The 15672-nt window shown below is 39.1% G+C and overlaps 2 protein-coding genes across 2 annotated transcripts in view; one reads left to right on the forward strand and one right to left on the reverse strand.

Moving 5' to 3' along the window:
- Positions 1 to 6: 6 nt before the first annotated feature.
- On the reverse strand, positions 7 to 7352 carry TERF2IP (telomeric repeat binding factor 2, interacting protein). Its single transcript, XM_008577222.1, has 3 exons — positions 7070 to 7352; positions 3070 to 3194; positions 7 to 673 (listed from the first exon to the last, which is right to left on the reverse strand). Exons 1-3 carry the CDS (start codon positions 7257 to 7259, stop codon positions 272 to 274), a joined length of 717 nt encoding a protein of 238 aa, XP_008575444.1. The 5' UTR covers positions 7260 to 7352; the 3' UTR covers positions 7 to 271.
- Positions 7300 to 15672, forward strand: part of KARS (lysyl-tRNA synthetase) — a 17118-nt gene continuing 8745 nt past the window's right edge. The window contains exons 1-3 of the mRNA XM_008577223.1: positions 7300 to 7549; positions 12113 to 12272; positions 13163 to 13365. Of these exons, the coding sequence (XP_008575445.1) occupies positions 7383 to 7549; positions 12113 to 12272; positions 13163 to 13365 (530 nt within the window). The 5' untranslated portion in view covers positions 7300 to 7382. The remainder of the gene's footprint in view (positions 7550 to 12112; positions 12273 to 13162; positions 13366 to 15672) is intronic.

Raw genomic sequence — 15672 nt, forward strand, 5'->3', positions numbered from 1 at the left:
AACCAACCACTCTCTAGTATAGACTTTCCTTTCACAAACACACTGATATTTGCTAGGAACAGCTCAAAATATATCCAATTTCTTTTATTTTTATCCTCCTACATAACTCTGCTTGGCTACAAAATCTAGGACTCACAGAGCAACAACAGCACTGGTCAAAAGCTAAGTGTCAGTTCTAATATAAGAACTCTTTAAAGTTCAATGGTCACAAATTTTTTTTTTAACCCGCCTCATCTGCCATGCCTTCTTTCTTTTCTCATTATCATACCAATTATTTCTTTCGGAATTCAATCCTCCGAGCTACATTCTGAGCACCAAATTTTTTGACCAATGCATCTCTGGTATCCTCATCATCTTTTTGCAAATCTATATCATCTTGTCGGGACCAAATGGGGTATCCATCAGCCCTCTGACCAGACTCTAAAAAGGAGGAAGTGGCCTCCAGCTCACCACTATTTTTTAGGAAGGCCTGTGTAACTGTTGATAGATCCAAGTTAAACTTTTCCATTAACTGCCGGATGATCTTAATGGCAGCTCCCACCTCTGGTGGGGAAACTTTTTCTTCTTCTTCTTCTTCTTCCTCATCAGGCTGTGTTTCTGAGTCTTCGGCAGGTGTGGGTGGATCATCATCACACATCGTTATATGTATTTCAAAATCAGGGCTCTCGTCCACCTAGAGAGAATGAGTTAGACCACTTCCTAATCACCAAGTCTTGAACACTGGCAATATCTGGTCTCTTACAACTACTAGCCCCCCACTTGCCCTTTGACTTCAATCACACTGGACTTCCTTCAGTTTCTCTAATATGCTATGTTCCTTCCTACATTTACTTGCATTGGATATGTGAGTATACAAGTTATGTGTATATATGTGTGTATGTAGGAGAGGGTGGGGGAAGTGTGTGTAGGTATGGAGGGTGTATATAATATATAAAGGTACTTCATAAAGTTCATAGGAAGATTCATATTTTTTTCTTTTTAGTGGTTGGCCAGTATGGGGATCCGAACCCATCACCTTGGTGCTATAAGGCTGCACTCTACGTATTATCTTTTAATTCTGTTTTCCCATGAACTTTTTGAAGTACCCTCCTGTCTGTATGTGTGTGTGTGTGTGTAATTGATTATGGTATTTCACCAGAGTATTAGAAGCTACAGTGAATATAAAAATATATGCGTATATACATAAACACATATATGTGGTACATGTGTTCATTAGATTATTTGTTCAATGTTTGACTTCATTCCCAGATTGTAAGCTACTTAAGGGTAGGAATCATGTTTTGCTCATCACTGCACCTCCAATGTCTACCAATGCCTGTACATAATAAGTACTCAAAAATAACTGCTGTAATGAAATGCCATTAAAAAAGAGTAAAATCCAGGGCCGGCCCATGGCTCACTTGGGAGAGTGTGGTACTGATGGCACCAGGGCCACAGGTTTGGATCCCTATACAGGGATGGCCGGTTAGCTCACTTGAGAGAGCGTGGTGATGATAACACCAAGTCAAGGGTTGGAATCCCCTTACCAGTCATCTTTAAAAAAAAAAAAAAAAGAGTAAAATCCTGTCATTTGTGGCATCATAGATGAATCTGGAGGACATTATATTAAGAGAAATAAGCCAGGCACAGAAAGATAAATACCACATATTCTCATTTATATATAGGAATTAAATACATTGATCTCAAAGAAGTAGGAAGTAGAATAGTGGTAACTAGAGGCTGTGAAGGGTTGGGAAGGGGGGAAGAGAGCAAGGAAGAGATTGGTTAACAGATACAAAACTACAGCTAGACAGGAGGAATAAGTTCTAGTGTTCTATAGCACTATAGGGTGACTATAGCTAACAATACTTTATTCTATATTTTCAAATAGCTAGAAGATGGGATTTTGAATGTTCCCAACACAAAGAAATAATTGTTCAAGGTGATGGATATACTAATTACCTTGATTTGATCATTACACATTGTATACAGGTATCAGAATATCACACTGTAGCCCATAAATATGTACAATTATTATGTATCAATTAAAAATAATTTAAAAACAGAAAACAAAATATTTGCTGTTTCAATATATTAGGGCTTCCAAGCTACACTACATTTAGGCACACAATAAAGCATGCTATATAAGAAGAGAACTATGTAGGTTATGTATGAGAGCTGTTGAGAGTGTTTGACCGTTTATGGAAAATATATCAAATATCAAATAATAAAATGAAATGCAAACTACAAAAAGCAACAATCCTTAAATTCTGCCAAATCCTGTGCATTTCTTCACTCACCAATTACAGAAACTTTAAATTACTTCCTTCTCTTAAACTGAAGCCTAGCCATTTTTCTTTGTGATAATAAGCAAAGTTAATTCACAAGATCCTTTCTCTTAGAGAAAATCTATAGAAATTTTTTTTTAATTCATCATTAGTTTATGGCTCCTACCTTTCTCAATAGCTTTTATTAAATATGGGATTCAGAGTATTAGAAGACTGAATATGGAAGAGCTAAAACATTCCAAAAAAGCCCTAAGTTCACAAAAAAGCTAAACTTGCTTGATAAAAAATAACTATAAACTTTTTTTTTTTTTTTTTTTTTAAAGATGACCGGTAAGGGGATCTTAACCCTTGACTTGGTGTTGTCAGCACCACGCTCTCTCAAGTGAGCCACGGGCTGGCCCTTAACTATAAACTTTTTCAAAAATTAAAATTATGTTCCTGAGAAGCATAAAGACATTTTAAAAAGATAAATCCACCATCCTAACTTTGAAAAGCTTATACTAACATCAAAGTACTAAAAGGTATGCCTTACTTGGTTGAGATATAACTGTCTCTATTCTGCCTGATTTTTCTCACTCTCCTCCTCAACTTCATGTCAAAAACGAAAAGCTTTGTGAAGCAAAGCTTCACAACAAAACACCTGAAGCCCAGCTCAACACCACTTTGCATTTTCCTCTTCCATCTTGAACTTCTCATTTACTTTCCTGGGCCTCAGGTGGATAAAAAGTATAGATGGGATTAACCAGTTTCAAAGAAGAAAATGAGAGTAGGGGGAAAAAATGAGTAAATATAGTTAACATACCACAACTTCCTCAAACTCCCGGGTGGCTTCTACAAGCATCTTTTTCACTGCTTCATCATTCTCCTTGATCTCTTCTTTCACATATTCTTCTTCAGGCAAGTCTGGAGTTCTCTTATTCTGTGGTTCTATTGAAAAGAAGACAGCACAAAGTAGCATTAGCCTCTTTTGCACAAACCAAAACTATAGTGTATGCTATGTGCGCTCTGGGCCAAGGGTGAGACTGAACTTTTTCTTTCCATTAGAAGATATTGGTTTTTGATTCAGATGGGCAAGAAGAACATAAGACATGCATGTTCAATAATTTCTATGCCTGCTTCTACAATGTTGTACTATCTAATAGGTGATACTATTCCTAAGCTCTAACACATAAAAATACTACTCAAGTTTTTTGCATTGTATTTACAGATTTTGCAACTTAACCAAAATGTGTCAAAAACTTAGTTCTCTGAGAAGCAGATTCTAAGACGGAGACTAACATTTAAGGCATTTTTAGGGAGTGCTCTTGGAAAACACTTGTGAGAAGAAGTTGAGTTGTGAAAGAGTTCTGACAAGGCCTTAGCCAAAACCACGAGGAACTTTGGAGCTAGGAAGACCCTTCGGAGTTGACCAAGTTGAGGCAAAGGCATAGGGCCTTTATAACGCCACATAAATCAGTCCCTGAATGCTGGCAGCCCTAAGAGAAGACTTTGGGCAAGGCAGCTCTCCCAGCAGCTAAAGGCAGATCTGGGCGGTGCACCACAATCCACCACATACCACCTACAAAAAGAAGGGCCTCCTAAATTTAAATATCCTCATTTCTCTTTACATTTTGTTCTCTAAGGATTTAACTCTGCTCCTTTTCCACTTAATAAAATTTACTACAAAGGGGCAGCAAGAGGGAGCTTTTTGTGATGAAACTGTACTGTATTCTGATTTTGGTGGTGGTTTCCATTACATGTGTTAAAATACACATGACTGGAAAAAAGTATGGCAGTTCCTCAAAAAATTAAATACAAAATTACCATATGATTTAGCAATTATATTTCTGGGCATATACCTAGAAGAACTGAAAGCATGGCCTCAATTAGATATTAGTATCTGTTCATAGCAGCATCATCCACAATAGGCAAAAGATGGAAACAACCCAAGTATTCACTGATAGATGAATGGGTAAACAAAATGTAGTATTTACAGACAATGGATTATTCAGCCTTAAAAAAGAATGAAATTCTGACACATGCTACACTATGGATGAACCTTGAAGATACTATACTCAGTGAAATAAGCCAGACACAAAAGGACAAATATATAATTCTATTTATATGAGGCACCTAAAGAGAGTAAATTCATGAAGACAGAAAGCAGAATGGTGGCTGCCAAGAGCTAGTGGAACGGAGGAATGAAGAGTTAGTGTTAAATGGGTATGGAGTTTGAATTTTGGAAAATGAATTTCCGGAGATGAATGGTGGTAATGGTTGCACAAAAATGTGAATACACTTAATGCCATCAAACTGAACACTTAAGAAACAGCTAAAATGGTTAAAAACCAAAAATTTTACCAAATTTGCCTTCATCTTAGATAAAATGGTAAATTTTATATATTTTTTACCACAATGAAGAAATATTTAAAATGCATGTAATTGTACACCAAAGAAGTCAATTTTACTGTATATAAATTTTAAAAATAACTAAAAGAAACCTTATCTTTTAGAGATACGTGCTAAAATAGATAAAATGATATTATGCTTAGCATTTGCTTCAAAATTGTTCAAGAAGTCGGGATGAAAGTTATAGATGAAAAAAAACTAACCATAGAGTATAATCAAGTGAAGTTGGATGATGGGAACATTCGGTGTAGTTCATTATATTATTCTATTTTTGTAAATGTTTAAAATTTTCTATAATATGTAGACAAATCATGGTTCATTCACATAATACAATGCAACCGATGAGAAAAGAATGAGGCAAAAAAGCTATGCACAGACACAGAAACTTCAAGATAAATCATTAAGTTAAAATAAAAAGCAAACTGCAGAACAACCTGGTGTCTATCTAGTGTTCTAGTACCACTGTGAGCAAAGGGAAAACATAACAGACAAGGGATGGTAATAGTGGTTGCCTCTTGGGAGAGGAAACAGGGGAAAGAGGTACATAGCAGGGAGACTGACTTTTCACTATGTACCCTTCCATACTCTGAGTATATCTGCAGAATAAATTCCTAGAAGCAAAACTGCCATGTTTAAGAAAACATACATTTTAAGGCCGGCCTGTGGCTCACGCGGTGCTGATAACACCAAGACCACGGGTTTGGATCCTATATAGGGATGGCCGGTTTGCTCACTGGCTGGGCGTGTTGCTGACAACACCAAGCCAAGGGTTGAGATCCCCTTACCGGTCATCTTTTTAAAAAAAAGAAAACATACATTTTAAATGCCAAGTACTGTCAAAATGCCCCCAAAGAAACTGTATCAATTTCACAACATAGGAGTGTACCTGTTTTCCTACACCTCACTAACTTTGGCTATTGCCCATTTTGTTAATTTTGGCCAGTCTTACAGACAAAATATAACACTTCCTTGCTCTGATTTAGTTTTTAAAAGAACAAGAACTCCCACACATACATTTATTATCTCACAATTTCCATGAGTCAGAAGTCCAGGTATGGCTTATACTGGTCCTCTGCTCAGGATCTTATTTACTTTTACTTAATAACAGAATATTTCTGCATTTATTTATTGGTTATGTATTTCCTTCTCTGGAAACTTCTTGTACTTCCTTTGCCTGTTTTTCTGTTAGTTTACCTTTCACCTACAGATTTCTAAGAGATTTTTGGACATTAAGGAAACTGTCTACTGCAATGTATTGGGAATATTTTTCCAGTTTGCCATCTACATTTATCGTGAGCACTTTTTAATTTTCAAGTAATCAAATATATAAAACTCTTTCTTAGTCTTTTTGGTTTCATATCACCATGCTAATATTAAAAAAATACATTCATCCATATTTTCTCTTGGTTATTTTAGGATTTTAATATTTACATTTAAATATCTGACCATGAAAAGATTACTTTGATGAGTATGGTGAATCCAGCTTAATTTTGTCCCAAGTTCCAAATGGCTTGCCAGTAGTCTCGACATCACTAATTCAAAAGTAAGGCTCTACATGATGACCTACTTCACTCATTCACTTAGCTCTAACCTCACTTGCTAAAATTCTCTCTTGTTTACTCCATTCCAGACACACTGTTCTCTTTGTGGCTCCAAGAACACATCAGCCATACTCTCATGGGTCTTTGTCTTTGCTCTTCCCTCTGCCTGGAATATCCCAGATTCCACCTGAGTTGCTTTTTCACTTTCTTTTGGTCTCTGTTCAAATATCAGCTTATCAGAGTAACCTTCCCGTATCATCTTATAGAAAAAAGCTTTCTCCCCAACCCTTACCCTGATTTAGTTTTCTCTATAGCACTTACCACTGCCCAGTTAGCATGTTAAGCTCCATGACCGCAGGGACTTTTATTTATTGTTATATCCCAGCAGGACAACAATGTCTGGCACTCAAATATCTGTTGAATGAATGAATCTGAAATGTCACTTTTACCAAAAACAAAATTCCTACTAAGCATACTGAACAGGAGAAACTTACATGGAACAGCCACATAAGTAAAGAAAAGTTAAGGGGGTATGGGGCGAAGCATGCCTCTTTAAACAAAAGGGTCTGTCAGTTAAGCTGTAAATACCATTAATAACAAAATTAAGACGTCTTACCAGTTTTGCCCTGTGTCCTAACCATACCTGAATCCCAATTACCAATTCAACTGCCTCAAAAACTCACTTTTCACGTAAGCAAGACCGGAACAGACCTCCCAACTGACAGAACCTTCTTATGTGAACAGGCATTCAATTAAGCCAAAGCATGAAAATAAACTCGTCTCGCATGCCTTTAAACTACCCCAACATAGAAGAAATCTTTTTTAAAAACGAGTCTCTGAAACCTCTGAAAAGATACACAAGAAGCTGGTTACCCTGTTGCGCCCCCGGTTCCTGCACCCGGCACACGGTGCCGCCGCCGTGCAGGATGAGCGTCGACAGCCGGCGTTTGGCCGGGCTGGGCCGCACGTAGAAGGACATGGAGCTGCCGTCCTCCCTCACGAACAGAGTTGAGGAATGGGTAGGCCCGTTGGGGTCTTTGCCCAAATCCATCGCCTCCGCCATGTCTGACACCAGGCACGAGAGAAGCAGCACCACCAAGAGCGCCTGGCACACAGTGCGCAACGGACGGGGAAGTACCCACAAACGCGCGACTGGTAACCTAGCACTGCTTCTGCGCAGCAGATAATGAGACCCGCCGAAGGCGCCCCTACCCCCGGAAGAGGCGGGGCTTCCACCCTGATCCGGAAATTGTGCGCCTCTCGTCTTTTTTTGCTGGGGGCCTCCGGGAAGATGGCAGCGGTGGAGGGGGCTGAGGTGACAGTGGATGGTGGCGAGCCGAAACTGAGCAAGAAGTAAGTGTTGCCGCGGGTCACTAAAGCCTTTGCGGTATGACAGTCCGGGCTGGGAAGCGCCTCGAGGTTTCCGCCGACTCGGCCGTGTCGGGGGACCTTTCTGCCGGCTCTTGTGGGTACGCACACGTTGGGACGTAGCCGCTGCTCCCGGAAACTGCATTACCCCGGGATGCCCCGGGGCTTCCGGCTGGCGCTGGCGGGGTCCTTCCTATCGTACTCGCGGAGTAAGAAAACGCGGCTGTGGGGTTGGAGAATGCGAGCTCCAGAACTGAGAGGTGACAGAAAATGAAAGCGAAACTTACTCTTTCCCCCCTCCGCTTCTTCTGAGAAATGCGTTCTTTTATTGAGGCACTTCCCAATGAGAAGGTTGGAGAAACTTTAAATATCCTAGCTTTTCAGAAAGACCTTGAAAATTTCGTTGGCCTCACCAGCATCATTCTGAGCATAACTTATTAAAAGGGATCAGATTTCAAACTGTCGTGCACCTACCCATATGGGTTATTCAAAGGATCTGTGAGTACTGAGTTAGTGATCAGTGTCTAACAGTTGATACTGTCTTATTCAGCCGAGTACACCATGCTCCCCTTAGCACTGCCAGACATATCTTTGTTAACCACGTCAATTCCTTGGAGTGTGTAGGTTAACATAAATATATTGAAATTAGCCGCCCTTTAACTGGCTATGTCTTATATTCTGTAAATACCACAGTACACGGGCAATGATTTGAGTGTTTTCTCAAGTCTCTCTGAAGGATGATACGCAATTAGTATCATTTCAGAGTCATGGGAGAAAAGTGACATTATTACAAACCATGGCTGCCTTAGTGCATTAAGGCTTAATCCTCTTGCCGAACCCTGAGGAAATTGCTCTAGGCTCTTAGTGGATAAGAATTGACTCATTTTTCTGTGTTTCTCTGGGTTTTTGCTTCTAATATTTAAGAAAAATGAGAAGAGGAATGTCTGGAAATATTGCTTGATATCATCATAAAAAGTTGTTCTTCATTAGAGTGATCTGATGGATTTCTACAAATGTTTGGAATCTGGTTTTGGACTTCTGCCTTAGGGAAAATTGAATGGACTTTGATGTAGTACATCAGTAATTGAATTTTAGGGTTGTAAAGAACAGATGCCTTGAAAACAAAGTTTCCAGTTGAGAGTATAATTTTAATATAAATTGAGAAAACTGTTCAATTCCTTTCTACTGACTTTTCTTAGATTCAGTACAGCTGCCACTTTTTTGAGCAGCTTTTATGTGCCAGGCACAATGCTACCTCTGTACAAGATTTCTGTCTAATCTGAATAATAACCCTGCAAGAGAAGCATTAATGTCCGTCTTTCGAATTAATAAACTGAGGCCCTGGGTGATTAAATGAATTGCTAAAGTGTGTGTTCCTCAAGTATGGTCTAGCACTGATACAAAGCTCTGGAACAGAGGTCTAAAATCAAGTCCATAACTCCGCAGAACATATTGTTTATACTGACTGCACTGTACTGCCTCACATTGTCTGAAAGAATCTTGGTAATGCTATATATTCTTCTACTGACCATGGGCTAAAATAACTTTTTTATGATTAAGATTTCTTTCTGTTTCTTTTTGTGTGTGTGTGTGTTGTGTAAATTTTATTTTATTTTATTTTTTTTTTTAATTTTATTTTGTCGATATACAATGTGGTTGATTATTGTGGCCCATTACCGAAACCTCTCCCCTCCTCCCTCGCCTCCCTCTTCTTTCTGTTTCTTAATTGTTCTTAGAACTTCCTTGGTCTGAAATCTTTAGTGAGCACCATTTTATGCCACATATTATCCCCAAGTTTAAAAACAGATGGGCTGCCTGCTCAAAGACTCATTCCCAAATGAAAGATCCCTTTCGAATTTTCTTGAACACAGTAAAGAGCGTGATCCTGCAATTCTTTTGCCCTCCAGTGTTAAATAATGTATAAAAATAATGCAGTCTAAGACTCTTCCTGAAATTCTTTCCTCCTTGTTCCTAAAACTTCAAACAAGTCTTGTCTTTGACTTGGAGGTGTTTTTTGTGTGGCTCACTTTTAGCTTTGTCTAGAGTTTGCAGTTGATAGTGACATATTTCTCTTATTTTATGTGCTTCCCATTGCCATCTTGTAGCCAGAGTAAAACACTGTTTTCTCTGCAAGATGAAAACATACTTCAGGGACTTCAGGAACACTACCTCACATCCTGTCTCCCATATTCTAGAATGTTGTGATCATTCCTACCTGTAAGCTACTGATTGACCTGCTGTTAACTTTTGACTCCAGATATGCACCTTTTTTCATAGCCAGACTGAGAACATTGTCATTTACAGGGTTGCTATCAGTTAAGAGGGTCTTAAGTTAAATGGGACACTAAAAGGTAGTGCAAACAGCCCCCTTGCCCCAACCCATAAGAGTGTTGGTTGGGTGTATGTATAATATCTGTCCCATCTGACACCACATCTCTGTGTTTCCTGCTAGGTGGTGGTAATCATTAGTTCCAGGGTGTTCTGCCATGTTGACGCAAGCTGCTGTAAGGCTTGTTAGGGGGTCCCTGCGCCAAACCTCCTGGGCAGAGTGGGGTCAGAGGGAACTGCGACTGGGTCAACTTGCTCCTTTCACAGCGCTTCACAAGGACAAGCCACTTTCTGGTAAAAGAAGGTTGGTGCCTGTTACCTTCTTTATTGCTCTGGGAGCAAAAACCCTTTCCTTACTTTGTTCCATATCTGTTAAGCCCCTGGCTAAGTCTTGCTAAGGAAACAAAGAGATCTACTACTAAAACTAGTGTCTTTTCTCATTTTCTCTTTAATAATTTAAATTCTCTCCTTTCATCTCCTTGAGATGAATTGTGGATCCTATTGTAGAACAGTGCTGAGAACAAAACCCTTGTTTGAATAAAGAATTTGTAATGTTATTTTCCCTTTTCTGTCTTTCTGAGATTTCGTTTGCTCCTGAGATTAATTTGGTTTCTTGTCTTGGTGCTATCCCTAGGACTTTTTTAGATTATCCTTAGGATTTATTTGATTTAAGAGGAACACCTAGTTGAATGGAAAATAGGTTTATCTTAATCCTGGGAAGAATTAGATAGCCTTAGATGCCCACTGACTAAATCATAGCATGACAGATCTGAATTACAGTATGATAGCACAGTGTTTTGGAAAGGTTGTCTTTACAACTGTTAAAAGACAGATTATATCTAGAAAGATTTCCCTACTTTGAAGCCATCAGAATCAGTTTGTCTTACTTAAAAGATGATCAACTCAAATCTCCAATTAATTTTTTTCTTAATTATTCTAAACTCGGGTCAAATAAAGAATGTGCCCTGAAGCCAGACAATGTACAAGCATGACTTGGGATTTTTTGCCGTGCTTCACTATTGCAGAGTATTCTATTATCATCAGTGGTTTGAAAGAATAATCCATAAATTCTCTTTGAATAATGAGGATATCTCTTTCTACTCAAATTTCTTTTGTTTCTGGGTTTAAATAGCAAGTTCAGATCATAAGGAGTACGGAGTTGTCTATATCAGTTTGGGTTTTGAGTCTCAGGTAACAAGTACCAAGAGTTTGGATAGCAAGGGATTTGACCTGAAATGTTTCCAAATCTATACGGTTTCTGTCCTAGTTGCAGAGTGAAGGGTTAAGATACTGAGGGATACCTAGAATAGCTCACATTTCAGTGCTAACCAAATGCTATGTACAGGATCATCCCTTTACAAACCTTATCTCAATCCTCACAACAACCGGTGAGGGTTGTCTTGTTATTTCCATTTTACAGATGTGAAGAAGTTAAGTCACTTGCTCAGTGTCACATAATTGGTATGTGTGTCAGAATTTAGTCCTTGGCAATCTGACTACAAAGATAGTATATTATCCTCTATACTGTGCTGCTTTGTACACTGTTCTACTCGTTTGTCAAAGTCAGGCTCCAGTGGGTCAAGTGAGACCAATGCTGAGAGCTATTCTTGGAGAGATTGTCCATGGGATGTCTCCTTGAACTCTGAAGAGCCAGCTCTCCCCAACCCCCAACCTAATTTACTCCTCCGGGAGGGGCAGAGAGGAGGTGACAGACAGAGCTGGAGATGTTGCCTTATCACACATTAAATCTGGTACTATAGGAACTTAATCTTCTGCAGGGGGTATCAGACAACTAAGATTCATTCCCTGTCCTCAAGGAGCTCCCTAGCCTACTTAGCTGGAGAAAAGCCTATCCTGCTCACTTTCTAGAAAACCTTTTTTCTATTCAAAATATAAATGAATACATAGGATTTTCTTTGTCCTGGTGCATCTTGCTTTTAGTTGGGATCTATGCCAAGGACCTGAGACTGGAAAGCAAAGAATGTGATCTTTTGCGTCTTCTTTCTAAACTTACTTTTTCCTTTGTCTCTTTCACTTATAGAGTTCATGTGTAGAGTTCAGTGACTAAGAGACTAGAGTTGGGAGTGTGAAGTTGGGGGTGTAAAACTGAACAAGAGCATATCTCCCAGGCTATTTATATTTTTGATAAGTGGCTGTGGGGCAGAACATAGAGGATTGTTCAGACAACTATAACATTGAATATTTTCATTTTCCCAACAGTGAGCTAAAGAGACGCCTGAAAGCTGAGAAGAAAGTGGCAGAGAAGGAAGCCAGGCAGAAAGAGCTCAGTGAGAAACAGCTAAGCCAGACCACTGCTGCTGCCACTAACCACACTACTGATAATGGTGTGGCTACAGAGGAGGAGACTCTGGACCCAAATGTGAGTCCCCTGCACTGGCATGGCTGGGCACAGGAAAGCTTCTGATGAGATTTATGGCAAATTCCTTGGGACCAAACAGTAGGAGGGATCAGTGACTAAGAAGATGAATAGGCACTGGGTCCTGGGTCACTGCTTATCTGGTTAAAGGAGTGTTTTTTGTATCAACTCCCAACAGGCAGTTGGGAGACTCCAGTACCCCCAAGTGACTGATTATTCTTTCTTAGAACTAGCGGGGCCTTGTAGCAGCCTCAGAGAAAGTGTCTCCCTAAAGATGGACCAGAGTTTACTTTAGACCGTTGGTTGGCAAACTACATTCTACAGGCCAGATCCACCTTACCACTCTTCCACCTCATCGTCCTCTCCCTGGTTTTGTAAATAAAATTGTACTGGAACACAGCCATGCCCATTTGTTTACATGTATCTAAGACTGCTTTCCCGCTACAACAGCAGAGTTGAGAAGTTGCGTCAGGAAAAGCTTGTTGCCCTCTACCGTAGTATATTTCTTGTTTCCCTATGGGCCTGCCTTGGAAAAAAGTCTAATAGGGATAGGAGAGTGGTTAAGTAGATAAGCTATTCACCATGTAGATGTGGTCCACAAAAGTGGTGACCATCGCCACCTATACCAATTAAACTTTTATTATTTTAGGTAGGACTCCAATTTTTCTCTTTGTTGAATCTTGCATTTTGGAATTCTGGCCTTAGCCATCCTACATATTTTAAGTACAGATCTCACTCCATATTCAATCCCTTGATTTCAAGAGTGCAGTGGGCTTGGTTAAGGAAAACCTCAATGTGTTGGGGCCACTCTGAGGCAAAATACAGTACTTGCTAGATGGGCCACTGCTCTGATCAGGTTCAACTTCTCAAGGGCTCTTTTTTTCCTTTGACAGCAATACTATAAAATTCGCAGTCAAGCAATTCACCAACTAAAAGTCAACGGAGAAGACCCATACCCACACAAATTCCATGTAGACATCTCGCTTACTCACTTCATCCAAGAATATAGTCACCTGCAGCCTGGGGATCACCTGAGTGACATCACCTTAAGGGTGGCAGGTAGGAAGACTGACAGTTTGCTGAGCCCCCATAGCGGGCAGGCCTCTTTTGTAGCACTAAAGAAGGTATGGGTTGGTCTTACTCTCAAATAGTCATTGTCTGAGGTTAATTTATTAGGAACAGTACCATTACATCTATTCACAGAAAGAAGTAGAGCAGCCCTAACGCATGGGACCATATTCCAGAAGCGGTGATGCCAGAGAAAAAGAGGCATTCTCTGAGGGGAATTTCTGACCTGATGTTGCTAGTTCATAGTCCTTTATAAGGACTTCCCTTCATCAGTAGAAACCATGACCCCAGGCTCCTAAGAATTCCAATTTTTGGCCTGAGAATGCTTTGCACTGCAACTATATTTCTATTATATCTTTTCCTTGTCTCCCCAAAACCCCCAAATAATAATAAAACTATTAGTTGTAGAATATTCAAAGAAGCAAAGGGAGGAAAGTGTTTTTTTCATTGTACATTTTTATGGGGTATAGTTTGTTGTTTCAATACATGCATATATTGTATAATGATACAATCAGAATAGTTAGCATATCTACCACCTAAACATTTATCATTTTTTTGTGGTTATAATATTCAAGAGCCTCTTTTGTGGCTGTCTTGAAATATACAATGCAATATTATTAGCTATTGTCACCATAGCACACCAGAACTTATTCTTCCTATCTAACTGTGTAACTTTGTACTGGTCTACCAACCTTTCCCCATCCCCCACTCCCTCCCACCCCCCAGAAAATGTAATTACCCATAATTGTACCACCCAGAGAGAACCCCTGTCAATACCTAAATGCCCAAAGGATTTCTTCTTTTTTTTTTTAAAGTCCCATAATTTTACTAAAATATGTCTTGATATTAGTCATTCTGGTTCAGTATTCTCATGTATACATTGTGCACTTTATTTTTACTTTTTTTTTGCGGCTGGCTGGTATGGGGATCTGACCCTTGATCCGAACCCTTGATCTTACTGCTTTAACCAGCTGAGCTAACCAGCCCACCTAGTGTGCCCTTTAAATATGTATTTTTAAGTCTTTTATATTTTCAGAAATTTTTCTTAAATATAATTTTTTGTGTTTATTCTGTTTCTTGCCTTGGTTTTCTTTTGGGACTCCATTTATACATATTTTGGATCTTCGGTGACTCTTTTCAGTAATTGTCACTTTCTCTCAAATCCTTTTTATCTCTTTTCCTTGTACTTTGATTTTTAAATTTTATTTTCCTTTTCACTTTATGTTTCTCTTAAGGCATTTGTTGTACTTAGTCACTCATTTCCTTCTAGTTTAGTCTTCATTTCTGAAATGATTTTTCTCTTTAATTCTTTCTTTAATTTACTTTAATTCTTTCATGTGTTGTCACCTTGTTTCTTAGTTTTTCTGATTCTAATTAGTTTTCATGTTTTGTGTCATACTGAATATCTTTTAGCTCATTGTGAAATCATAAGTTAGAAGTTTTTCTGTTTTTCTGAGCATGTCTTTCTCATGAGCTTTTATTTGTCAATAGCAATGTTATTCTTTCTATTCTCTTTTAATAACCTTGTATGGTATTTAACCTCAGTGTTTTTATGTTGCTTATTTAATTTTACGTAAAATTAGTTTTCCTGAATGTTTCCTGTTTAGATAGTTTTTCCAACTTCACTGAGTTCCTTCTTTTGTTGATTTTGTGAAGTGTTCAGAAATGTAGCAGCTTGCTTTCTGGGATTTTTCGTGGCTGTCTTTCCCTTCCTCGCTTTTATCGGGCCTTCTCTTTCCTTTGTCTCTGTTTTCCTTGTCCTGTTCAATTTTGTACAGCCTTGTCCTAGAAGGGAGTCTGGCTGTTAAGTTTAGGAGTTACTGGGGGCTACACTGCTCCATCCCATTGATTGATTGACTGACTGACTGACTGACTGATGGCTCCTGGCTGGTATGGGGATCAAAATCCATCCCCTTTAGACGTTTGTAATGTAGCCCTCACCTGTATGGAAATGTCACATCCCCTCCCAGTTTCAGCTATCTCCAGTTAGCCTGAAGGAAAATATTCACATTTTTCAGTGAATACTTTTTTCTCCGGTTCTCAGATTCATCAGATGCCCCATTCCTTCCCAGTGCTTTTTCCCCACGTGGAGGTCTTGTGGCTATTGGTATTTTGCCCTATCTATTGTATTTGTGGTCTCCCTGGAGTATCTTCCCACATAATTTTGTTGTAAATTTTGTCCTTGGGTTTTTTGCTTTGCCTTTCTATTTATATGTGAGGATTCTGAAAGCTGCAAAGACTATGCTGCCACCAGCATTGCTGTCTTCTAGAAATCCAGTGGACATCTTTAAAGCCATGTCTTCCTGCCCATCTTTAACTGGTTCGAATGGGAATC

This window comes from Galeopterus variegatus, unplaced genomic scaffold (genome assembly GCF_000696425.1).
Source record: "Galeopterus variegatus unplaced genomic scaffold, G_variegatus-3.0.2 Scaffold1462, whole genome shotgun sequence".
In the NCBI taxonomy this organism is placed as follows: Eukaryota; Metazoa; Chordata; class Mammalia; order Dermoptera; family Cynocephalidae; genus Galeopterus; species Galeopterus variegatus.

What these genes read in the sequence shown, in the direction of transcription:
- TERF2IP (XM_008577222.1), bottom strand. Translation starts at nt 7,259, where the DNA reads ATGGCGGAGGCGATGGATTTGGGCAAAGACCCCAACGGGCCTACCCAT. An exon ending in GGAACCGGGGGCGCAACAGG is followed by an intron (nt 3,195 to 7,069) that starts GTAACCAGCTTC and finishes TCTTTTCAATAG; the next exon opens with AACCACAGAATAAGAGAACT. An exon ending in GGGAGTTTGAGGAAGTTGTG is followed by an intron (nt 674 to 3,069) that starts GTATGTTAACTA and finishes CATTCTCTCTAG; the next exon opens with GTGGACGAGAGCCCTGATTT.